The sequence below is a fragment of the Gymnogyps californianus genome, chromosome 2 (assembly GCF_018139145.2).
Source record: "Gymnogyps californianus isolate 813 chromosome 2, ASM1813914v2, whole genome shotgun sequence".
In the NCBI taxonomy this organism is placed as follows: domain Eukaryota; kingdom Metazoa; phylum Chordata; class Aves; order Accipitriformes; family Cathartidae; genus Gymnogyps; species Gymnogyps californianus.
The window spans coordinates 418,408-442,710 of record NC_059472.1 but is presented as its reverse complement, the minus strand read 5'-3'; the positions used below and the strand labels follow the sequence as shown (position 1 = coordinate 442,710).

Genomic DNA, 24,303 nt, shown 5'->3' with positions numbered 1-24,303 from the left:
TTTCCTTTCCCCACTACTACAGCTTCTCTGGAGCAGAAACTTCTACTCCCTTCCCTCCCCCCCAAGAGTGAACCTGCTTTGAAAGGAGTCCCTTTCAAACTACATAAAGATGGAGCTAATAGTTACTGGCTTACGTTCTCTTCCTCCCCTTTCAACACAGATGCCAGTTTTCTACCAAATTTACATGAGTAGCACGTGCTCATCTTGATATTCCTGCAGTTGGCATTGATTTAGGTGATCATTAATTTCTGCACACAAAAGCAGGAAAATCATTAGTATGTTTGCTAGATTATAGGGTGACTAATGATAAGAACCAAAGTGTTGATATAGCAATTGCAGACTTCACACAGGGCGAACCACATTACTAAAGGTTCTAAAATGTAAAGTAAACTTTATTATCCTTGAACCACAAAATAGATTTCTTTGGTTGTACAAATTTCACTAGTTACAGTCTTGATGCGCTAATTTTCCCTCAGAGTCTCTCAGGAGAGAATGGGAGAGAACCCAGAGCCTGGCACCAGGTACCGCAAAGGGAAAGAAAAAAAGAATCACAAGTTAGTCACCAAAACCAATCCAGGATTGTTTCCAAAACTGCTGTTGTTAAAAAGCAAATGCTAAAATTAGATTTAAAAAGGAAAAGCTCGAATTGCTGATGATGGAAGCAGCCATAGCTGCAGTTTGAGATTATCAGAGTTCCCCCTTCAAAGCTCTGTAAAATTAAAACATACGAAGTCAGTTAAAATGATCCACTGGATTTTGGCATGAAGGGAGATTCTCAACTAAAAGAAAACTGCATCCAGTTCTTTCATTCAGCAAATATACAAGCAGAAGTGCCTGTCGCTCCCAAGCCACTTCGAGTCACTGAAAGGCTTAAGGTCCAACTCTGGTCTTACTGCTGGAGGGGTTCAGCAGAGAGCACCAATGTATTAGGGTAGACAAATCAGATTACTGCCAAGCTCAGATGTCTTTCTCCCTCTTAGAGGCATTTAAAAAAAAAAGGGGGGGGGGGGGATGTTTTACTTCAGTAGTGGGCAGCAGAGACTGATTGCAGAGCTATAAGCAGCATCTGTCTCCACATCTGCAGAGCTTACTTGATACAGAATCTGTTCACAGCCCTTGTTCCACTCATGGAAAGCAGGAATCACACCCTTGCTCCTTTTTCATTTTCATTTTTTTCCTCTTGCATGGCCAAGCATGTAGAATTGAGTAGTTATTGCAAGGCATAGGCCAGACCCATCCTACTTCATTGTGCTCCCTGCCTGGCAGGCGCTCCTTGAGAGCCCCACACTGGGCACCCCCATAACGTCACATTTCATTTCACAGCTAGCGGGCAACATAGTGGACTCGCCCACTAGTATCCTCCTACCTGTAAGACCCCATTACTCCTAACCTGACCCCAGCAACGCCACTTCCTACCCTTCCCCATTTCCTGAATCCTAACCCACTATCTTATCTGCTGTTTACACTTCCTATCTCTGCCACCGTATCCTAATCCCCAACTATTCTGCTCTCTATTGCTGTCACACATGCACACTGCTATACTCTTGCTACAGCTGTTCAGCTCCTTTCTCATTTCTGCCCCAGCTCACCAATTCAGTCACGGTGCTGACAGAAGACAAGATACCTGGCCTCCTCTGACACTCAGTACAGTGTGCTTGTAGAGTGGTTCACACTGCATGCATGGGATACACACAATTATGTGTACATCTAGGTAGGTACCTGTCTCCCAGAAGAGCACAAAATACTGGCAGGAGCAGTTTCCTACATGGGATAGGTTGCTGCGCTCACCACCAGAGGCAAGTGGCACAGAGCTGGCACAGGCTCCTGCTTATTCAGTCGTCTTTGCTTGAGCACATAGGTGTCAGTGTCAGAGGGAGGCACTTCACTGAAATTCCTTTTTTTTTCTTTTTTTCTTTTTTTTTTTTCTGCCTCCAAGCTACCCATTTCCACATACTCCCAAAAGAAAGTGAGGTGACACGGTGTGGGAGGTGGAAAGAGATGCTTTTTGGCAAAAGACTGGAAATTAAATAGGAGCAAAGGCAGGCTGGACCTTCCTACTAATTCATACCAGAGTAGAAGCTCCCATATTAACCGCTAACAAATCCAAGTTGAGGAAATAACAGCTGGAGCCCAACACACTCTCACACTCATATGTTCTCCCTGTCCTACCCTTCCCCCACACACAATATTTACAGGCTAACAAGCTGCAGCTGCCCACTGTCCTACCCACACCTCCTCTCAATTTGCCATCAATAAGTCTAGTGTTGACCCATTTCGTTTAGGACATGCCCCAGTGCATTACTGGGTGAGAAAAGAGGGCGGTTCACAGCCTTAAAGGAAGTTAGTTGACCACAATGCTCCCTGGGGTGCTCAGTTCCCATCCAGAGTCCAGGAGGCAGCAGTGTGGGCAGTCCAGTGCTGTCCCTGGAGCACAGGAAGCTCAAAAGCCCTGTGCTGGGCCATTCCGTCGCCCAGGTGCATCAGATCTTCTACGTAGGGACAGCAGCCTCCAAACTGCGCCGGCTGTGTCGGAGTTTGCGTTTGCTGCTGTACAGGGCCATTTCTTCAAGTGCTGATGAAGTAGGTGTTGATGAATCACGCGTTACTAACATTTCCTCTTCCTCTGGCTGCCCATCCTGCTCCTGGGGAACTGTGTAGACAAGAAGAGTTACAGTTTTAAGAGAAAGGGCTAGGTTAAGTATATAGCTGATACAGTTAACATAGACATAAGGGTATACCCAGGTGCTGAATTTGAGACAGCACTGAAGTCTTAGTGACTTATAGTAATCCCACGCCCAGAACTTTTAGGTGACCTGTAGCTCATGTACTGACTATTGTGGATTCTGGGAAGGAAGTCACATGCATGAGAAGACACCTGCCCCTAAAACCCACGATTCACTGAAAATTATTGGAAGTGCCAAGCCTTAGGAAAAAATCAAGTATACTGAAAGGACTCAGGTGTATGCTAACGCTCCAAACATTTCACTTGTTTCAACAGAGTGGCATGCACTAGAGAGCAGCGTGACTGCCAGTATGGTATGCCGTAGCTAATGAGAGGGGTGAGCATTTTGGCCTTGCTTAATGTTGAAGTTACATGACTAAGTCCCTTCTGTAAGTTTAGACTGTGACTGGGGTCCCTTACCAAAGGAACTCACCAGGAAAGATACTCTGGCAGGGCAGACTCTCAGTTAACTTGGTCTCAGGCCTTTTAGGATGTGTTCTGCTTCTAAAGTACACTACTGTTACAGTGGCTTCTTACCCTCCTGAAAGGAACTGGCAGAGCTTATCTGCATGCACCTGGAACATCTGCCCTTTGCGATAATTTGGCTTGAGCAACTACTGTGAGATACTTGTGGAAAAAGGAAAAAATTCCACAAAACGACAGATTTTTCCCTTCAAGTGCAAACTGGCTCCTGGGCAGCCTCTCTAAAGTCTCTGAACGTAGCAGAGAACCTCAAATACAGAAATCTATGAAGATATATCAGATCAAAGGTGCACAGTCTGCTGAGCTGTACCCAGTGGCCTGCCCTCTGCTCTAGAGCCACACTCCAAGATGCAATATCCCCTTTGTTACAGTACCCAAGTATGAGTAGCTGTTTTAATTCAGAATCCTTCCTGAACTATTAACCGTAGCATTAACCTGTTGTTTGAAAAGGCCTCAGAACCAAATGAATGTAAGCGACAAATCTGACATCTTGAAAGGATACTGGGATGGGTAAGCAGATGACTGACTTCCAGACAAGGCAAACAGATATAAAAGAAAGGCATGGGCACATGCAGATAAAAATCCAGATGGGGGGGTGGGGGAGGAAATCAATGTGGCTTAGAGGGAAGTCATTCCTTTTAGACCCTCTTAGACTAGAATTTGCAAAGGAGCCATCAAACATGCAAGTTAAGTGATCTCAACACAGCATACTGAACTTTTAAAAAAACTTTCGATTGTTCCTCCGCCAAAGCTCTTAACAAAAACAAGCTGCCATGGGATAAGACGGCATGTCCTTTAGTGGGTAAATAAGAAGTTAACACACGGAAAAAGTGCAGGAAGATATTACCTGCTATCACAACATAGAGCAGCTAATCTGTATTAGGGTCAGCATTTGGTAACTAATGAGAAGGAGTAGAAGTGATGAAGACTGTATTAAGAGAAACTGCTGATGATACCAAGCTGTGTATCAGGGTAGTCAAATGAAACAACTACAAAAAAGGGTATTAGGATTCTACAGAGTTGACTGGGCCATGATGTGGAAGGTAAAATTTACTGCAAATGTGAACAGATTCAAGAAAGAAATAACTCTAAAATTAAAGGCCTCTGGCTTAGAAAGTGCTAAAACACAGATTGTTGTAGCCTGGAGTAGTATTCTAGAAGGAATCCCTTTATGCTTTTCTTCTTTTATGCTCTTTTCTTGGCATTCCCAGTGGCTCGCATCAGACACAATATTGGACTAGCTAGAACCTCGTGCTGACTTAGATTATTTTTACGCTATTGGATGATGCTTAAGCTCAATAAAAGTAATATAATCCCAATTGCATATAAAATGCAACATCCTTAAAATGAGATTATGATTCTGTAGTCATTAGGGGGAGCTTTCTGAAAACACCGGCACACTTCTCAGCAATACCATTTCACTTTTGAGGATTAGATATCAGAAAAGATGGGAGAACATACAGAACACCTTCTGCCGCTGCATAAACTCATCATATACCTACATTTGCAATACTGCATGCAGCCCTGTTCTCCTTCTCTACCTTAAAAATGGCATAGATGAAATAAAAAAAGGTCCAGAGGGGTGTGGGAACGATTCCCACAAAGAAGAACTAGGATTCTTCAGCCTGGAAGAAAGGTAACTGATATGAAACTGGCCTACATGAATGGTACAGAAAGAGTGAATAAGACATAGTTATTCACTGTGTCCCAGAAAACCCAAGGAAATTATCCAGAAACAGAATTAAACAAAATGCCTAATTATGGAACTCAATGCCACAAAGTGTCATGAAAGATTAAAAAAAAAAAAAATCTAGACACTTTTATAGAGGATCATTCCATTGATGATGTAGATACAATACCTGGCTCAAGATATCCCTACTTAATAGGTGATTACAGAAAATTGAGACTATGCCTCTATGCAAGCTCATTTTCTCTGTTTCTTACAGTCTTTCCTTAAGAACTCACTTCCAGCCAAACAGGATACTGGTATATTCTGAACCAGTACAAGCTTCCTATCCTATGAGAGAAATCAGAAAATACGGGAAGAGAGCACAGGCATTGCAACTAGTATGAATCTAGAGGTTCTAGTTTTGTGAAATTTTGGCATTTTGGTGGGAAAGAATCTGTAAAATGGAAGTCTGGAGAACAAAACGGTGGACGCAAGTCTTTGGAGGAGAGATGTAGCTAAAAAGGCTGGATAGGGATAAATAAACAATACAAGAAGGTGAAGAGATCATCTTTCATGCCTATGTGTATATGAGCTGCTGAGCTGAGTTCTAGACAAAACTAATAATACAGTAGTGATTAGTCCAGTGTAGGGTAAAAAGATACCTTTCCTGTATAAGTTGCTGTAGACATTATACATCCCAAGTGGACAAAGACGGTGAGGACAAAAGTAGTTTCTTACATACCATAAGTAGGTATCCAGTAATAAGTGCAATACAAAGTTATCAAGGATGTATTTCTGAAACCTGATAGTTATAAGATTGGAAGGTATCCTGGTTTCAGCTGTGATAGAGTTAATTTTCTTCTTAGTAGCTGGTACAGTGCTATGTTTTGGATTTAGTGTGAGAATACTGTTGATAACACGCTGATGGTTTAGTTGTTGCTAAGTAGCGCTTATCCTGAGTCAAGGACTTTTCAGTTTCCCATGCTCTGCCAGCAAGCAGGTGTACAAGGAGCTGGGAGGGAGCACGGCCAGGACAGCTGACCCGAACTAGCCAAAAGGGTATTCCATACCATAGAACATCATGCCCAGTATATAAACTGGGGGGCAGTTAGCTGGGAGGGGCAGATCGCTGCTGGGGCATCGGTCAGCAGGTGGTGAGCAATTGCATTGTGCATCACTCGTCTTTTCTTGGGTGTTATTTCTCTTTTTTTTGTTATATTCCTTTTCATTATTATTATTAGTAGTATCATATTTTATTTTACTTTAGTCATTAAACTGTTCTTACCTCAACCCATGAGTTTTTACTTTTTTTTTTCCCCGATCCTCCTCCCCATCCCACTGGGAGGGGGGAGGAGTGAGCGGCTGCGTGGTGCTGAGTTGCTGGCTGGGGTTAAACCACGACAGAAAGCAAAAGACTCTGGCTCTAAGTGATCTGGAAAAGTTATGTCATAAAGCACACATATAGCACGGTTCCACCCTAAAAATGCTATTACGTAGTTCAATAACTTCATGGCCTCTTGAAAACCTTGGAATAAATGTTTTTAAATGCATTTAAAAGATGATGACCATGAAGTCAGACCCGAGAATGGAAAGAACTATTTCTTAGAGCCCATCTGCAATGGACAAGAAGAAAATGGTGTGCTTTGAAAGACGTTCAAAAGAGAGAGATGCTAATGCTTTCCTGCAGTCAGCAGTAAGATATCCTTGGAGTTTCTGCCATAATGCTTTTCTAGCCTAAAGTTTAGGAATTGCTTATGAGTTTACCATGTGATCAAAAAGCCATAATTCCATGATCAAGGATAATTCTGATTAAAATCCCAGTGTGTGTAGAGGTATACAGAGAAAAGGTATCACTAAATGGAGCAATTAGATCTCTTTCAAGCTGTATTAAATACACACAGAACTGAAAGGGCTGATAGGGTATGTCAAATTGGTGCCTGAAATGCTGGGAGTTGCAAATGAAGCTGGGCGGGGGGGGCAGGAGGAGAATGCACACACGTAGTGTTGTTTTGAACTAGTTCAGCATATACTCCTTTGATCTTTGGTAACTGGTTTCCTTTCCTTTTATGGTAAAGAAAAATGCAAGTAAAAATCACTCCAATTCTCAAGTATTTTCCCAGAGAAATATTTTATTCCAAATATTTTCTCTACATGTTCTGAGAAGGATATCTGAAAAGAGACAAAAGCAGGCCTAGCAGGAGGCTGGAACTGATGCAGAAAAGGAGGATTTTTTTTAAGTTCCTCATACAGATGTTACAACTTGCCAAAATCTATGTAAAAATAAAAATCTATATGTTGACTGGAATGCTACACTGCCTGGAAGAATGAGATGGGGGCGGGGGAGAATCTAAAAAAAATTTGAGAGCTTTATCCCATACCAAAAGAGCTTAGTTGCATCTTCATCTGCTATTCTTCCAAACGGATTTGGAAAAACCTGCATTTTTTTGGTGCCTCACACACATCACAGCCTCATACAGTGCTGACTTAAGGACTAAGGACGGGGTTAAAAAACTCTTGATAGAGCACCACACTCTTTTCTTTATGGCTTTTATTCTATTTGAGGGCCCAACAGACCAATGACAGGCAATAGTGAGGTCTGAAGCCCTTAAGCAATTGCTGATTATTTCCCGACCCTTCAGTGACCTCATAGTTATGTACACTGACTGAATGGACTACCTCAAGAGAATAACCCTGGGTTGAGAGGTTTACTCCGAGGGATGAAGAACAGATGTTGTTCTCAGGAAAGTAAGTTTTTCTTGAGTATCTCTGCAGCGGAACCTCCTTCTGGAAACGGCCCATACATGGATCAGCTGTCTGGAGTGCAGCCTTTACTCAGAGAGATTTGCCAAGATAAAATTGAGAGAGAAACTGTTCCTTGTATAAAATAAAGGGGCAAAAAAATAGCTGCAAAACAGGTAGAAGAAAACCAGCATCAACTGTTGAAGGAAACAGAAGTACTACTAAGGAGCAGGCAGGCCCCGCTGAGCTCCACACTACTACTACAGCCATCTAGAATGAAGAGGGAGATAGTCTGAGCCTGTCTATTTATTATAGTTGGGGACAGAAAGACATACCATAGCTAGTACAGCCTGAAGAGATACAGCAGTCAAAGCTTTAATTACTGTTTATTTAGGTGACCGTGCACACAGATCCACAAGTGTAGACTTGGAGAGTCACCTGGGTACTTAAGCACCCAAACGCTCTCAAGTCTTAAACCAGGACGAATTCATCTGCAGCTGCCTGCTGCAGGCAGCAAGAGTCTTTGCTCTAGCAAAAGGGGCACAAAGCAGACCCTGAACAACGGACGTTATCCACTTACAGCAGGTGACAGAGGCCAAAACTTCCCACCCACATTCTACTACCACTCTTTACTCCAGAACACAAAAACGGAAGAAAACTAGGCATGCTTGTTACACACCATTCTCAGCAAATTAGCCATCACTAAAGCACAATGCAAATATCCTACCCAAACCGAACGTGGCGAGTTTGGAGGTTTCATTCTAGAACGGACAAAATAGGACATTGCTTCAAGCAGCAAGAAGTTGAAGTCCTCAGGGTTGATTCCACAAGCAGGCAAAGGGGAACCCTCTAGAACCGTGGTGGGAAGCAAGTAGTACAAAGACTCCTTTGGCCATGAGCTTACCTGAGTTATTTCTGTCATCTATGTATCTGAGGTCATCAGCTGCATCAGGTGACTGGAAGAGAACAGAAGACATGAGCATCCACCTCTGTAACACTAGTGCCAGATAATTCCCCACCTCCAGCCTTCCACCACACTACAGAGAACCTTTGGCCCTCAAAGGCACTGGTGATACAGCAGCCGGGGCATGACCCTCAGTGAATGCACGTGATTACAACATTAATCCTTTCTGCTAAAGTCAAGCAGCCCATTGCCTGAATGGCAGGATGAGGTGTGTGTCTGCCCATCAGAGCTCTTCTCTTTTTTGTGTGTGTAGGGAAGAGAGGATAGGAAGCAACATGAAAGGCAGAAAGCGTAAAGACTATAGAAAATGAGTAGAAACATGGGAGAAGAGCAAAGACATGAACTACATTTCCTAGAGAGTCCTGGATCCTAATTCTGCATCTGCACTGTTCCCAGGCCTAGCTTCTTATGCAAAATCAACTTTCTTCTTTATATTCAGGTATGTATAGAGAACTGATGTGGGGCAGGAAGCAGTTACATCCCAACAGATGGCAGAGACAGCTTTGAAGAAATGGCTAAGTGATAATCATGAAACTCCACCAGTTCCTGCTAATTTTAAAGCCTTCACAAAATGAAGACCATTCCAACAACCAGAGCTGTTTGTAGCTCATCAGACCCGAGTGACAACACCATGAGAAAACAACTTTGCTCGTGGTCATGAACTTGAGGTGGCTTGAAAATCAGCACTACTCTCGGGACAGGCATAAATGTCCCAAGCCCTACTTATTTTGCTGAAATAGAGACTTTAATCTAGCTGTATATAGTGCTTCAAGGATAGAAAGGTCAAAGTATTCTGTTGAGGTAATCTGTTTACTTCAGAAGTGGCTGCATTTGTTACTTCTACTATTCTTTCTAGGTTTGTACACAGTACTTACACTGAGCTCAACACTTCTCTGAGCTATACAAATGTAAGGATAGGGTTTCAGAAGAGCTCAGTATTCAGCAAGTTTAAAAATGCCAAACTCGTCTGAAAGTTCTGGCCACTACTGATCAAAATCTATCTTTAGGGATTTTCTGGCTCAGCTCAAGAGCACAAGTGAGGAGCAGCTTAATTTTTCTTTAGTTGTAGGATAAAGGATGGCGGCTCTATACACTTATATGGAAAGCATTAGGGAAGTTTCACAGCTGTGAGAGTGCAAGAAGCCCTCATTTCCATATAAACTTGCCTATTTTGTGCAAGCAGCAAAATTGGAGGAGACAGGAAAGAGGGGGAGATGATCTCAGCCCATTTAGTGATTTAGAAATAAAGCAAATGTATGGTAGAAGTCATGCTCTTCAAGAACAGCAGAGAGCAGAGCACAGGGGGCTGTGATGACTTTGGCATGCATTGCTGAGGAACACAGCCCAGCCAAAAAGCACTGCACTGATCCAAAAAACTTATGAGAATTGTCACCGCAGCTGCTTTTTGGGCAGGATGCTGGATACATTCCAGTTTGAAGTTAACATTTTCTCCAATTTGCAATTTGTTGGCAATCATTTTTATAGTTTTTTCTTCCCGTTTAGTTCTCATCTTTCACTTAAAAATATTTCAGGATCAATTAAGGTAAAGATGTAGCTGCTTTATATTTGCAAAGCTTTTGTCATTAATTTTAAAACCATCTGGACCAACTTTTTCACAATTCCACTCGACTGAAGTCTCCAATAAACCATCAGTTATACAGCATGGCTGGTTGTCATTGCCTCCCACACAGACAGGGCCTCTGAAGAGGACTTCCTCAAATCATTCAACCTCTGCTCTGAAGGTTATCACTTCATGTGCAGGCACTTCCATCAAATCAAGCCCTAACCAATCTAACAGATGGTTCAGCATGCAGTTTATACCTGGATTTCGTAAACAGGTTTGGAGGAAGGAATAGCAGCAAATTCCCGGTAGTCAAACTTCTTTTCAGACATGGACTAGAAGGGACAGCAAAAGAGAAGAAACAGAGAAGAGAGAGTAAGGGGAGAGAAATGGATGGAAAACCAGCAGCAAGCTGAGCAATCTATGCAGAGATAAAAGCAGAAGCAGAGCATCATTCTCAGTTAGTGCCAAGAGTGCCTGGATACAGCCTCTGAAAACGAGGCACCTCTGGGACATTGTCTTTTTAGCTGTTCTGGTGTCAGGACAGCAGTTCCAAATTGCAGAGAAAAAATTATGTGCTCCAGTAAAATGCACATGCACACCAAGTTAGGTAGGAAACCTATTTTCGTGAGAAAATTTGTGGCAAGATTCCTGATGGCTGTAGCACAGTCAGGATTTCAATCCAGAGTTGGCTGTATTGCGTGACCTTGGGCAAAAACCAGGTCCCCTCTCTGTGCAGCCACTCCCACTCTTCCGTTTGTCTGTCTTACTAATTTTGACAGTTCTCTGCAACAATGTCCTGTTGCATTTATACAGTGGAGAAAAAGGAAAACGCTGATTTCAGCTGAAGTTTCAGTTTTACGCTGTTGAGGAAACAAGGGGCCAAAGTCTCTGAAGTGAAAGGCTTTCTGAACATGGAGATGAAGAACCCAGAAAGCAATGAAATAATAAAACAGGGAAACAGAAACCAGATGTTACATCGTAGTTGCAAAAAAAGGGGGGATGCCTCTAGCAATGGGTATGGCAGAGCTCCATCCACTGCGCCCTCTTTACAATTCTGTATATCGTGCAGCCAGACCTGGCTTAAATACTTAAGTAGGGATCCCATGGCCCAGATGCACAGTCCACACCCAAGCTGAGCAACTGAGAAACCCCAGGATTATAGGAGAGATAACAAAAGCAAGCAGAAGTATGTCATACCAGCCTTCCCGGCGAAGTGACGTTTCTGGGACTGCAATCTGCAAAAGATGACAGAAAAGCACTATTTAGTGAATGGCTGTATTATATGCAACACTTCCCCGAATCTGCCCCTTCCATTTAGCAGCATTTAGGTGTGATAAAAGACTACGCTCAGAAAAAGACACTGCCTTCTCAGAACAAATGCCTCTTTCCTGTTTTTTTTAAAAAGTCATGATGCTGGTTTTATTTCTGCTCTGGTTCCCTGGAACCATACCTCAGATGTTCTCTCCTGTTTTCTACAGATCAAGCCCATCCCCTATGCTGAGAGATGTCATATGCCCCAAAGGACCTTCCAGTCTAGGCTGAAGGAGGAAATTACTTTCAACAGGTCTGCTTTCAAGCAAGTTAAGCTAGAGAAGCATTAACTCTTTTCCTCAGAGACAGAGACAGCTATACAGTACCTTCCAGTGGTGTTGGCGATGGGGTAGGAACAGGTGAAGGTGACTCTGCCAGCTGCTCCAGTGTGCTGCGTTTTTTCCCCTCCTTGGACTTGGCAATAACCATTTGGGCTTTAAGAGCATCCTGTTCAAGTGATTTCATCCTGCCTCAGAAATGAGGGAGGGAGAAAAAGACATCAGACATTGCCTTCTCAATAAGAGATAATGCCGATTCTGTGCCCAGCAGCCAGACCACAGTCAACAGGCTGAGTGCAGAAAGGCGAAATTAAGCACCCTTGGTTCCCTGAGGCAGACAGACTTTCAAAGCAGGAGAGGAGAACAGCTTGGTTTGCTGTCATCCTGAAACACAGATGCTATCATATGTGTTGAACAGACACAGCCTAGAGCTAAGCATCAACGCACTGAGAAGCTGCAGGCCTTTCCAGAGGTGCCACATACGATGGGAGAGCAACCCAAGCTGTGAAAGGAACTGCAGGGGCTCAAATGAATAGGATCAGTTCTCAGGGCTTTCCTCTCCTCTGTGCTCTCAGTGTGTTGCATCTTAACCCTCTTCAGCCATCAGGAGATTACGAAATAGCTAAGAAAAAGTGGGCTCAGCCCTCAGAAATGTCTGCTCCCTTCTCCCAATCAAACAGACCCAGTATCCCCCCTCATTCTCATTGAGACAGCTGCCAGTAGTCTGTGGGACCTCAGGGAAATGAACACCAGCAACCACTAACATTTCCTCCCTACCCCTAGCAGGCCACAGCTGGGAGCACTGCGTTAGGATGTAGGGATACAGACAGGACTATTGAGCATGCAGCTGGCAGGGAGGGGGCTGTGCACACCTGGATTGGCTTCCTGACCCAGGGATTCTTGAGGCGTGACTCTGCATTGGACTAGACATCTGAGCTGGCCTGGCCCCGGGAGCAGGTGCCCACTGTCGGGACTGGTACAGCTTCCTGGCCAGATCCTGCTCGTACTGTTTAATACTGTCTTCAAGAGCTGAGGATCTGAGGAGGAGGAGGAGGAAGAGGAGGAGGAAGAGGAGGAAGAGGAAGAGGAGATGACGGTGATGAACATCGCAGTGGACAAGCGCAGGGAAAGAAAGAAACAGATACAGGAACATACCCTGGCAAGGAGAAATATGGGTCTGATATAGGGGTAGCCTTGATTAAAACAGGCTCCTATATCTGATCCTGTCCAACACCAACTGCTGCAGAAGAAGCAGGAACCTTCAGAGGGCAATCTGGGATGATGTGCATTAGCCTTCAGAGCCTCAGCATCTAGAGACTGCCCTGCTCACAGGCTAGGAGGAGAGGACTAGAAACACCCAGCAGACCAATCGAAAAGGCCCAGGAGGTAGTTACAAAGAAGTGTGTGTGTGCGTGTGTGTGTGTGAAGGAGACTGAGGGAGTACAGGGCATGAGTGAGCGTGCGTGCACATATTTGATAGTCTCTTAGTGTACATTTGCATACATATATCTAACCATCTGTTAGCATGCACCTTTGACCACGAGAAAAGGGGAAGCAAAATGGACAAGCACATTACTAAAGGTCTATTTGCCACAGGCCCTGGAACACATGCAATTGAAGAGGTGAGTGCATCCGTAAAATAGCATGTGCATGGTAGGAAAACTGCCAAGATGCATATAGCGCTTGCTGGACACCTGCCCCCCTCGGTATGTGCCTGTACCTTCTTAATCACACTCTTCCTATGGCACGAATGCCAGCGGTTGTGTGTGCCCAGAACACTTATGTAGCATGGGTCCCAGTGTGTTTGTCCCAACGGAGCACAGGGGTGTGTGCTGGGGGGGGGGGGGGGGCGGGGGGGAAGGGGGGGCGCATCACACGTCCTGGCAGAGCACTGACGACACAGGGAGAAAAAGGAAAAGCCCAAGAAGGTGCAAACTGATGGGGTCACGAGTGACAGCACACAGACCAGAGAACTGGAAAGAAGCAGAAGATAGAAGATTAGAAAGAAAGTAATAAAATCAGTGGCATGCACTTAAAGAAAATACAGGTTAGTGAGGCTGCAGCACCATGTGCAGGGCAATACAGTCCTCCCTCCCACACAGCACATGCAGTGCTGCCTGGGGGCCTCTGGAAATAAGACCTGAGCCCTGGCTGCCATCATGTCACTGTGCCTGCTCTAGCAGTTATAGAAGGGGGATCCTAAGAAGGCCAGACCATCCTGGGAGATCTGTGGTAGCAGGGAACAGTCCATTCTTGTCTTACAAAAAGGAGCACATTACAGTGACTGACTGATTCCTGCCAATGCCAAAATAAGCAAGGCCTTAACCCTACCCAAGGAATCAGCCAGCCATTTCTCTAAGAACTGAAAAAAAAGCTATACCTTGGTATCAGAAGCAAAGTGGAGCTGAGGACCTGGTCTGCAGAACTTAAAACAGTAACACTGGATCTGATAACTGAAGAGCAAGACAGCTGCAAGTAGCTTCTCCCTGTCATGTATTCTTACCTCTAAAAGGCTCTCGCTTCACTAGTTCATTTTCCATGAACAAAACTTAGAAGAGAAGAGACTGAAGGTTTGGAATGCAGGGATCTCTCTCCTGCCCATAGTAAACAAAACCCTTATACTGAACACTCACTAACCCTTCTACAGTGTAATGTAGACCTTTTACTGTGCCCTAAGCAATTCCAACAAAATCCTAGCTAACCCAAAAGCACAGTCAGATGTACAGTAATGTTACAGGAGCAAATCATGCGATCACCTAAAAAAGTCCTGCCCCCTGCCCCCCCCAGCATTTTTCAGATGTCTTTATCTGCTGGAAACAGCAACAAGTTCATGGAAGAACAGAGTCCTGAGGCAAGTGGTGTACATTCTGTGACATGAGCAATGTCCTTATAATGGCTTTGCTTTCAAAGGTTTGCGCAGGCAACATCATGTTTGTCCCTTCTACACCCATCTTAAACAAAGCTTTTATTACAGCATTCCTTGGATATGTTAATGCCTAGGCTTAGGCGGAATCAGAGCTGACATTACCTCATAAAGCCTGCCCCATCGTATGAAGAAATATGCATGGGAAGTGGAGGCATGAGGGAGAAAATCCTGCATATCTAATCAGGAAGGGATGACGGATCAGTCTGTACCACCTCTCCAAGCACAGTGATGTTGATTTTCAGGAGGAGAAGCCTGACAGACTTCTGTTTTGTTGGATCACATACAACAGTGGAGCTTTTTTTTTTTAGGTGCAAAGACTGAACAGCAACTCTGTGCAAGATGTCTACTCCTGACGACACTGTGGTGCTTACACAGCATCATACTGACAGTCAGTTTTTAATGTATTCAATGCTCATAGCCTTCCAGTGAGACAGAAAAATGCTATTACAGTCCTCTCTCCACGCATCTGCAGCACAGAGGGACTCGGTGATCTGTCCAATGTCAGAAGGAAGTATATGCCAGAGCAAGAATTTGGATCTGGTCATCTCAGTCCCAGCCAACCTCTTCTGAGCGATGGTTTGTAAGCACACATTTGGCTCCGCAACACCTACGCAGCTTCTAGCCCTATAACACAAGGGCTATGCATCTGTTTCAGCAGGCATTGTTTACAAATTCTCTTCCACTTGTATTTTTGTAAAAGCGTTGTTCCTGGCTAAATGTGAAAATACAGAACTTCCATTTGCAAATGATGCCACCTGAGAAGTTGTGACACAGAAACCATGGGAACAGCATCAACTAGAACAGGCATGAGATGCCAAATACAGCAGAACATTCAGTGAATCAGAGCAGCAGACAGAACCCCACAGTATTTGGAGCATGAAACGATAGCACAGGGCAGAAACAATCCTGCCAGAGCACACTCTGTTGGCATCCTGACTCATCACTGTGCCTGTATGCAGGCATCCCCATTAGTGGGGAGCCAGGGAAGGAGAGGTTACTAAGTATAGACTCACAAAGTAATTCAGGTTGGAAGGGACCTCGGGAGGTCATCTGGTCCAAAAGCTGCTCAAAGCAGGGCCAGCTTCAAAGGTCTAACAAATACACTACAAGATGACAGAAATCAATCTCTTCCAAATCAAGGTGCCATATAACAAACAGGCTTTCCAGTGACCTGTTCAGCTTTCTGACATTACAGGGCAGTGCAGTGAAACTAAGGCAGTGCTTCAGAAAAAAATTTCCAGCTGAGACAGACCAGGCAAAGGACTCATCCAAGGCAAAGAGTTGGAGCATACCAAGAAAGTTCTTCTTGAAGGGCAAAAGCCCTGGTACTAGGAACATTAGTCCAGCTCTAAATAAACCATAAGCAGATGTTACATGATCAAGTAACAACGGGAAGCTTTGTACCCTCAAAGCCCTAGATAATTAGCCAACTCTCATTGAGGATTCCACTATATATTTCTTCATCCTCAGAGCCTCCCCAGAAGATGACAGCACCATTATCATCCATGTCTAAGCACAAACACTGGAACTGCCAAGTGGTATCGCAACTCACGGTAATCCTTCCAGCATCTTATCTAGCAGGCTGGCAAGGATGAGTCACTAGCAGCCCTGTTCCTCTAAAAGCTCTCATTCAAACCCCTGAAGAGACTGTTGCAGATTGTCCTTTGAATGCCTCCTACAGGAACATTACAGGAAGAAAACTATAATTAGTTATAGGAGCGGCTTGACTAATTTTTGAAAGGAATTATATGACACAGTAAATGTATGGACTAGCTTCAAGTCTTAAGTTCTGAGCTAGGAAGTTCTCTTTCTTCCAAAACAATGTTTAATCACTCTTTCATAGCTGATGAAACAGCTTGTGTGGATAAGAATGCCCTCATCTTGCTAATTTCTTGGCTTCAGCAGGTTTTCCAGTCTAGCAACACTGGATATGTGAAATGCTCTTTCCATTTTTCATTTTGAATATGTCACCTTGCAGCTTCAATAAATATCATCTTTTTCGTGTGTTACAAAGGAGGTGGGAAGCTGTGTGCTGAGAGGGAAGGAATACATTCACCGTCACATAAAGGTGTTTAAGTTATGTTTTTCATAAAACTCTACTGTCCTCATGATTGTGCAAGCACTGTTGAAATATAAGAGACATCTCACCCATGTAGCTGTCAGAAGCAGATGAGTTCAGCCAAGCGGCGGATGCTTTGCACTGTTTGAACAGATAGCGTATAACCTCCCCTAACATCTGACTTAGGAAGGCTTGTTTATTCACTGTTTTTAATACCGTGTAATCCAAAAGACATGCAGCAGGTCCCCTTTTCCTGAACTAGCCTAGTGAAGAGAACAGCGAAGGTTCTTCTGTCTCACCGTGCTGCCCTCCACATTGCTCGTTTCTCTGCCTCCAGAGCACGACGTTCTGCTGGAGAAAGCTCCTTCTCTTGACCACTCAGAAGCTCAGGACTCTGCATTCGCAATCGCTCCTGGTGCCGCCGTTCAGCTTTGGCTGTCCGCACAGGTGCCACTGGATCCCCTGCTCCAAGATACAATGGACTCAACCTGGGCAGAGAGAGAAACAGGGAGAGGTAGGCTGGCCTGGTCCACCACAACTCTTATCTGCCTGTTTTCAAGATAAAAGGTGATGACTGACACCCCCAACCAACTGTTTAGTACCACATCCAAGGATATCACCTTGGGAGATGGAAGGACACATTAACAGGTGAGCTTCTGTTAAGAAGTTGGTTCCGATCACAGTTTCCCTTTCTCCACAAAATCCTTCCTTTTACACCCTATGTCTGCTAAAAAGGAGCCATCTGCTTCATCATCTGGCAGCTCCTAGGCAAAGGACATTGCTGATCCACTTACCCAGACATAGAGTTGGTTCTCTGCTCAGGCTTGATTCCTTCTTCCAGTGAATTCCTCTGTGAGCTGCTGTTCTCATCGACCTCAGAGGGCCTAGAGCAAAACAAGCACGTCAGCTAACAGTACCACAGGCTGGCATACCCAAGAAAGGTTCAGAACAGATCCAAGCCCCAGAAAGCAACAACTAGTTCCATTTGAAGACGCAACCCTTGATGATTTTGCTCAACAGCTCCTTCTCCACTGCTGCAAGCATTTCCTTGTTGATTTCACAAATGTTCACACTCTAACATCACAACTCATTTTCTTCATTTGGAGGTCAACCATCCACTAACACACACACACTCTTCAAATGTAATGCATCGTGTTTGCTGACAAGTTCTTGGACAGTTGTAGCCTGGCTCGCTCCAGCTGCCATTATGTGATGGGCAGCCCGGCTGCTTCCAGCTTTTTCCTTTGCTGATGTCAGATATGCATGAATGTTAACAAAGGATGACCCTCCTGGGTTGTAAGTGAATGCACATCTGGGCTAGGGACGAATCCTGAGTGATCTCAGAACAGTGATTCTCAATGTAGCCACTCTATGCGCAACTGCTTGACACACTGAGGCTTTACGCTCATAACCAAATTACTGCAAACTTCAGATCAACTGAGCTGTAGTTACCATCTGCACTCTTAAGCTGTGCACGTGCAGATACTACTCAGTTTATCTGTAATGAAAGGAGGTCAGACAAGCCTGTTTTCCACAGGTTAAGAACATGCACACAGTTACTGTGGCTCAGTTGGCAGTGAGAAAGTTTATCATGACTCTGAGCCCTTATTTTTACTGCTCAGGTTTATTTTGATTAAATTTCAGTTTCTGTTCTAGCATGACAAAGAATATTTCAAGAAACACAAATTCAGTCTATTCCACTGCCTTGCCTTTGTTCAAGCATAAATAATAAGCAACTGAAAGTCATCTGATGGATCCAGCCTTACTGTTCTCTAACCTCCCACATTTCAATATGAAAACAGTAGGGATAAGCAGGCCTTCACATCAAACCAAGAAGCTGGTTTGCATCTGGCTGTTGTCCTTCCTTAGAGTTGCCCTGTCAGCACAGGAGGTGGAAGGTCTCAGTGCATTCATTATGTGAAAAGTTCCTCAATAGAGACTGGACAGAAACAATGGAGAGAAATGAGATTCAAAATGACAGCATAAGTGTTTTCAGCCACTGTAAGACTGACAATAAAAGTGTTTGTGAAGAGAAGAATGTCTGTACCAAAGACTCAGAAGAGAGAGTAAGATAAGGACAGCTTTAGCTTTATTCTAGTGCAACTCCATTTTTATCTAAAGTCTTATGAGCTGCCTTTTCTCATTCCCCAGTTCTACGCCCAATAATTAGAAAAACAACGTCAAGGCAACCTGGAGGACAAGTCCAGGGGAACCAGGAAACAAAAGCCTAAAAAACCCCAAACCTAGGTTCAGCATCAGGGCTTATCTTGAATTAGCTGTCTCTAAAAATCAACATCTCTACATATCCAAGTGCACAGCTGAAGGAGCTATTCTTCTGAAAAGAAAGAGCTGGAAAAACCTGCCCATTTCCATGCTGAAGAATAAATACTGCCCAGAAATTATTCATACTGGGACACCTCTGACACATGTGGGTGGTACTGAGCTACCAGTCTTGTCTTACCGAATTGCTGGAGCCTGGATGCTCCTTCCATTTAGTCTCTCAATCTTGTACTCAACTCCTTCAATGATGACACTGGACTGCGTGCTCATCTCAGGCACCTGTTTTACCATCTCATCCTCTTCTGCCTCTTCCTCCAGCAGAAGGGTACGCTTCTGCTGCAGTTTTCGAGCTGCCAAAATAAGACAGACTCATCTTATACCACAAAGCACTCGCTAAACCCCCACAAGGATGCACCCTCTGGGCAGGTCTTTATGCTCATCATCCCTGGAAGTCTGTGCTGTTTTAAGTCCATACCCTCTCCATGGATGCCTTTGTTTTTGCTCCACTCCACTAATGCTTCAGATGTAACAAACTCTACACCATTCCCCCAGTCCCTCCTTCCTTATTCACTAAAATTCCATTTCTGGACACTCTATAGAACAGATTTCCAACAGTTCATCATGCTGAGTGTACTCATCCTCAAACTGGAAGTTGTGTGCAGACTCTTCTGCCTGCTTCCCCAGAGTGGACAGCCCTAGGAATCTGCATACACGTGTTGAGTTCGATCTTCCCCCTTGCCTCCTGGAGGGACCAAAGCCTGGAGTGCTGGTGATGGGCCTCCACACATGGCAGTGGACCAGGGGAACCATTAGGCAGGCAGACATATAGGTCACAAGAGGATCAAGGACAAAAGGGGCTAGAGAGCAGGCTGCTCTCTGCAGGCAACCAGTCACCAGCAGTGTTGCTCAGGGCTCAATTCTAGGGCCAGTGCTATTCAATATTTTTATCAATGATCTGGATGCAGGAGTTGAATGCACCTTTAGCAAGTTTGCTGATGATACTAAGCTGGGAGGTGCTGTTGACTCTCTCAAAGGACACGACGCCTTGCAGAAGGATTGAGCAATCATTAATGGCATGAAATTTAACAAGCACAAATGCTGGATTCCGCACCTAGGACAGAGTAATGCCAGGCACAAGTGTAATTTGGGAGAGGAGTGGCTGGAGAGCAGCCCTGCAGAAAGGGATCTGGGGGTGCTGGCTGGCAGCAGGCTCAATAGCAGCCAGCAGTGTGCCCTGGCACCAAGAGGGCAAACCACATCCTGGGGTGCATCAAACAGGGCATAACCAGCCGGGCAAGAGAAGTGACTATCCTGCTGTATTTAGCATTGGTGCGGCCTCACCTCGAGTACTGTGTGCGGTGCTGGGCCCCCCCATTTAAGAAAGATGTGAAGGTACTTGAATGTGTCCAGAGGAGGGCAACAAAGCTGGTGACAGGGCTGGAAGGCATGTCCTATGAGGAGCAGCTAAGGACTCTGGGTTTGTCTAGTTTGGAGAAAAGAAGGCTGAAGGGCGACCTCATTGCTCTCGACAGCTTCCTGAGGAGGGGATGTGGAGAGGGAGGTGCTGATCTCTTCTCCCTGGGATCCGGTGATAGGACGCGTGGGAATGGTTCAAAGCTGTGTCAGAGGAAGTTCAGACTTGATATTAGGAAGCATTTCTTTACAGAGAGAGTGGTCAAACAGTGGAACAGGCTTCCTAGAGAGGTGGTCGATGCCCCATGCCTGTCTGTTTAAGAGGCATTTGGACAATGCCCTTAACAACATAGAATCATAGAATGGGTTGGGTTGGAAGGGACCTTAAGGATCATCTAGTTCCAACCCCCCTGCCATGGGCAGGGACACCTTCCACTAGACCAGGTTGCTCAGAGCCCCATCCAACCTGGCCTTGAACACTTCCAGGGAGGGGGCATCCACAACCTCTCTGGGCAACCTGGTCCAGTGCCTCACCACCCTCACAGTAAAGAACTTCTTCCTTATAGCTAATCTAAATCTACCCTCTTTTGGTTTAAAGCCATTACCCCTTATCCTATCACTACACGCCCTTGTAAAAAGTCCCTCTCCAGCTTTCTTATCAGCTCTCCTTTAGGTACTGGAAGGCTGCTAGAAGGTCTCCCCGGAGCCTTCTCTTCTCCAGGCTGAACAACCCCAACTCTCTCAGCCTGTTTTCATAGGAGAGGTGCTGCAGCCCTCTGATCATCTTCGTGGCCCTCCTCTGGACTTGCTCCAACAGGTCCATGTCCTTCTTATGTTGGGGACCCCAGAGCTGAACGCAGTGCTCCAGGTGGGGTCTCACGAGAGCAGAGTAGAGGGGGAGAATCACCTCCCTTGACCTGCTGGCCACGCTTCTTGTGATGCAGCCCAGGATAGGGTTGGCTTTCTGGGCTGCAAAAGCACATTGCCGGGTCACATTGAGCTTCTCGTCAATCAACACCCCCAAGTCCTTCTCTGCAGGGCTGCTCTCAATCCACTCACCGCCCAGCCTGGATTTGTGCTTGGGATTGTCCCGACCCATGTGCAGGACCTTGCACTTGGCCTTGTTGAACTTCATGCTTTAACTTTTGGTCAGCCCTGCATTGGTCAGGCAGTTGGACTAGATGATCGTCGTAGGTCCCTTCCAACTGAAATATTCTATTCTATTCTGACCTGTCTACCATAACTACAAAGTAATAACACTGCTTGGCCTCTTTTATTAAATATTTTTAAAGTAAACAAATGCGAACAGAACACTTGTGCAAGTAGGTGTGCCTATATGCTGAAATCTCTAATGCTGCAGTTTGCTAGCAGTGGGAGCCCAAAGCAGCAGAAATCTTTGTGTAAGTGCTGGAATTGCAAAGATCCAGAGGATGTAACTTATCACTCTGAGATAACTGATTGGGATGTTTCATCCTGAGTAAGCCAAAACTTCATTTATTGTCTAGACAATCTTCGCCATAGGATCTCTGTTCCCCAGAGGGAATTTTTTTTAATTTTTTTTTTTTTTAATTCTAGTACTCAGAGATATCCTGATTAAAGGTGATGTTTCTCCACATCTACCCTGCTTAGCAAATCTCAAAACAAGCTGAAATGCAAGCCTGAAACTCGTAATTACTCTACAGTTTCTCCTTCCATACTTTGTATCTTGATCTTTGCATCTCCTGCATCTCTCTCTTAGCCAATAGTAAGAGTCTGATGTACCCAGATAACTTCTTATGTTGGACCTGTGATTTTTTTGCCACATCACATTGAAGAAACCCAAAATGACAAGTTGCAATTTCTTTTTCTTACCTTCTTTTCTATCTTTTATGAGCTTACTCTTGTCTTAAAATGTATTCATGTTCCTGAACTACTAAGTGAAAATGAGGAGGTTTCTAATGCTCTGGACAAATTCACAAACAGCCTCTGAACAGGAATATAGGAAGGAAGGTGGGAAAGAGAAGACTAGCTATTTATAAAATGAAAAAAAAAAAAAACCCAAAACAAAACCCCAAACCAAACCCCAAAACCCAAGAATTTACAAAATAAATTCTACAATAATCTTTGCAAGCAACAGAGTCACAGCTCCCAAACCCAGGAGTCAAATTCCAGCTGTATTTTCTTATGGAACAGGACAGGATTTCAGTAGAAGCCCTTTTTCCGCTTAACATCATTCCTCATCACCTTTTAAAACAACTCTCAAGCAGGAGGAAATTACATCAAAAACTACAGCAGTAATTTTCCCTCCTGTTGCAAGCCCTGTGCAAAATCAGAGCAGCATACTGAGCAATAAAAGCTCTGCTGTCAGACACTATGTAAGGATGCCATGGTCAACCCCACGTTGCTGCATATCAGCCTGGCCAGCTTACAAAGAAACATCATCATTTGTAGTAGCTTTTTAAAATTTTATTGAAGTGTTTACCAACTACAGGAAACCCTGACACCACAGCACTTCCACCAGTCCACACAGTAACAGTAGAGCATCCACAAAACTCCTTAACATTCACTTATTCAAGCTATTACCAGGCCTTATGAATAACCACCCATGGGCTTTTGGAAGTGCTGGATTTCTGGTGTGTGTGCTCTCTCATACCTCCCACGGAGAAAGGATTCACTTAACAGGTCAAATTTCCTTGCACAGATTCCAACATACCTTCCTCCTCTTTCATTTTCTTGAGGTCATCCTCTCCTACCAAGGAGACACGCTTGGGAGGCTTATCCATCTGCTGTTGCTTCACCTCAATTTCGAAATACTTCTGCCTCTCACGGAAGGATCTCTGCTCAGGGCTGTGCAGTCCACTGGGGCTGTGTGTGGCCACCTGCGAGAGCCACACCAGCACTGCCCACAGAACGACCGAGCCAAACCTCCCTCCCCACATCGCCCCCAACACGTGCCCCGCACCTGCCCACCCCAGCCACATGCTCCACACCCTCCTCCTCCTCCCCAGCCCTCCCCTGTGTGCCCACGCTGTGATCCTGTCTCCACATCCACAGCCCTGAAAGCCTGAATCCTCTGCGAGTCCCCATCCTACTTCCAGCTCCAGCCGCCAGAACTCACCTCCGGGGCAGTTTTGGGATTCTCTGTGCTGGTCTGACCAGGCAATTCCTAAGAATACAGAGAAAGGGGCACGTTCTAAAAAGAAAGTTTTCTACCACCACTCCTGCCAAATGTCACCAATGCCACATAAACAGCAGCAGTCCTGGACATTAGCTGATGGACTGGTTCACAAAACAGTCCCAGAATTAACACAAGACAACGCCACTTTAGGCTTAGCAATCGTGAGTAGTAAGGATTTACGTTAAATTGAGGGCTAAACAGAAACAGATGGTGACAACTTTTAAAAGGGCAGAAACTGAAAAACATGGGGAAATAGGTGAAGAACAGGAGCAGAGGGCTTAGCTTAAGATGGAGGAGGCTTAGCCTTTCTTTAAATCAAAGACGCAACTATCAAAAATTAACTTCTAAGAAGTGGAAACACTGTCAGGAAAGAAAGAAATCCGTATCCACCAGAATAAATAACAGAATATTGGATAAGCAGAACTACAGGGGGCAGAAAAATCCATCTGTGAACCAGAAATCAGTAAGGGTAAAGTGAGAACTGCCAAAAAGTTATTAAAAATACAAAAGTTTTTTAATTACACAAATGAAAAGGAACCACAAGAAGAGAGCACGTAGACTACCTTCAACTTTAGCCTTATTCAAACGCATTCCAAAAACTAACAGAAATTTTTAATTTTGTGTAAGTAAGGAGCACCATAACAGAGAAGGGAAGAAGAAAAAAAGAAGAAAAAAGCAGCTTCTAGCTAAGAAGCAAATGTCTGGAAATAGAAATGATTGCTGCTAACAGAAGAAAGA

The 24,303-nt window shown here is 44.6% G+C and overlaps 1 protein-coding gene across 8 annotated transcripts in view; it reads right to left on the bottom strand.

Moving 5' to 3' along the window:
• Nucleotides 1–365: 365 nt before the first annotated feature.
• The window catches only part of SCRIB (scribble planar cell polarity protein), a 113,728-nt gene continuing 89,790 nt past the window's right edge, over nt 366–24,303 (bottom strand). For 6 of the 8 annotated variants that reach the window (XM_050915742.1, XM_050915744.1, XM_050915743.1 and 3 more), the window contains 10 exons: nt 23,506–23,553; nt 23,101–23,266; nt 19,177–19,345; nt 17,510–17,599; nt 17,015–17,203; nt 11,779–11,918; nt 11,339–11,376; nt 10,399–10,473; nt 8,518–8,569; nt 366–2,650 (listed from right to left, as the gene is read on the bottom strand). In XM_050915742.1, coding sequence (XP_050771699.1) covers nt 2,490–2,650; nt 8,518–8,569; nt 10,399–10,473; nt 11,339–11,376; nt 11,779–11,918; nt 17,015–17,203; nt 17,510–17,599; nt 19,177–19,345; nt 23,101–23,266; nt 23,506–23,553 — 1,128 coding nt within the window. In that variant the 3' untranslated portion in view covers nt 366–2,489. Of the gene's footprint in view, nt 2,651–8,517; nt 8,570–10,398; nt 10,474–11,338; nt 11,377–11,778; nt 11,919–12,602; nt 12,768–17,014; nt 17,204–17,509; nt 17,600–19,176; nt 19,346–23,100; nt 23,267–23,505; nt 23,554–24,303 lie in introns of all 8 variants that reach the window. The other 2 variants (XM_050915740.1, XM_050915741.1) reach the window with 2 other exon arrangements.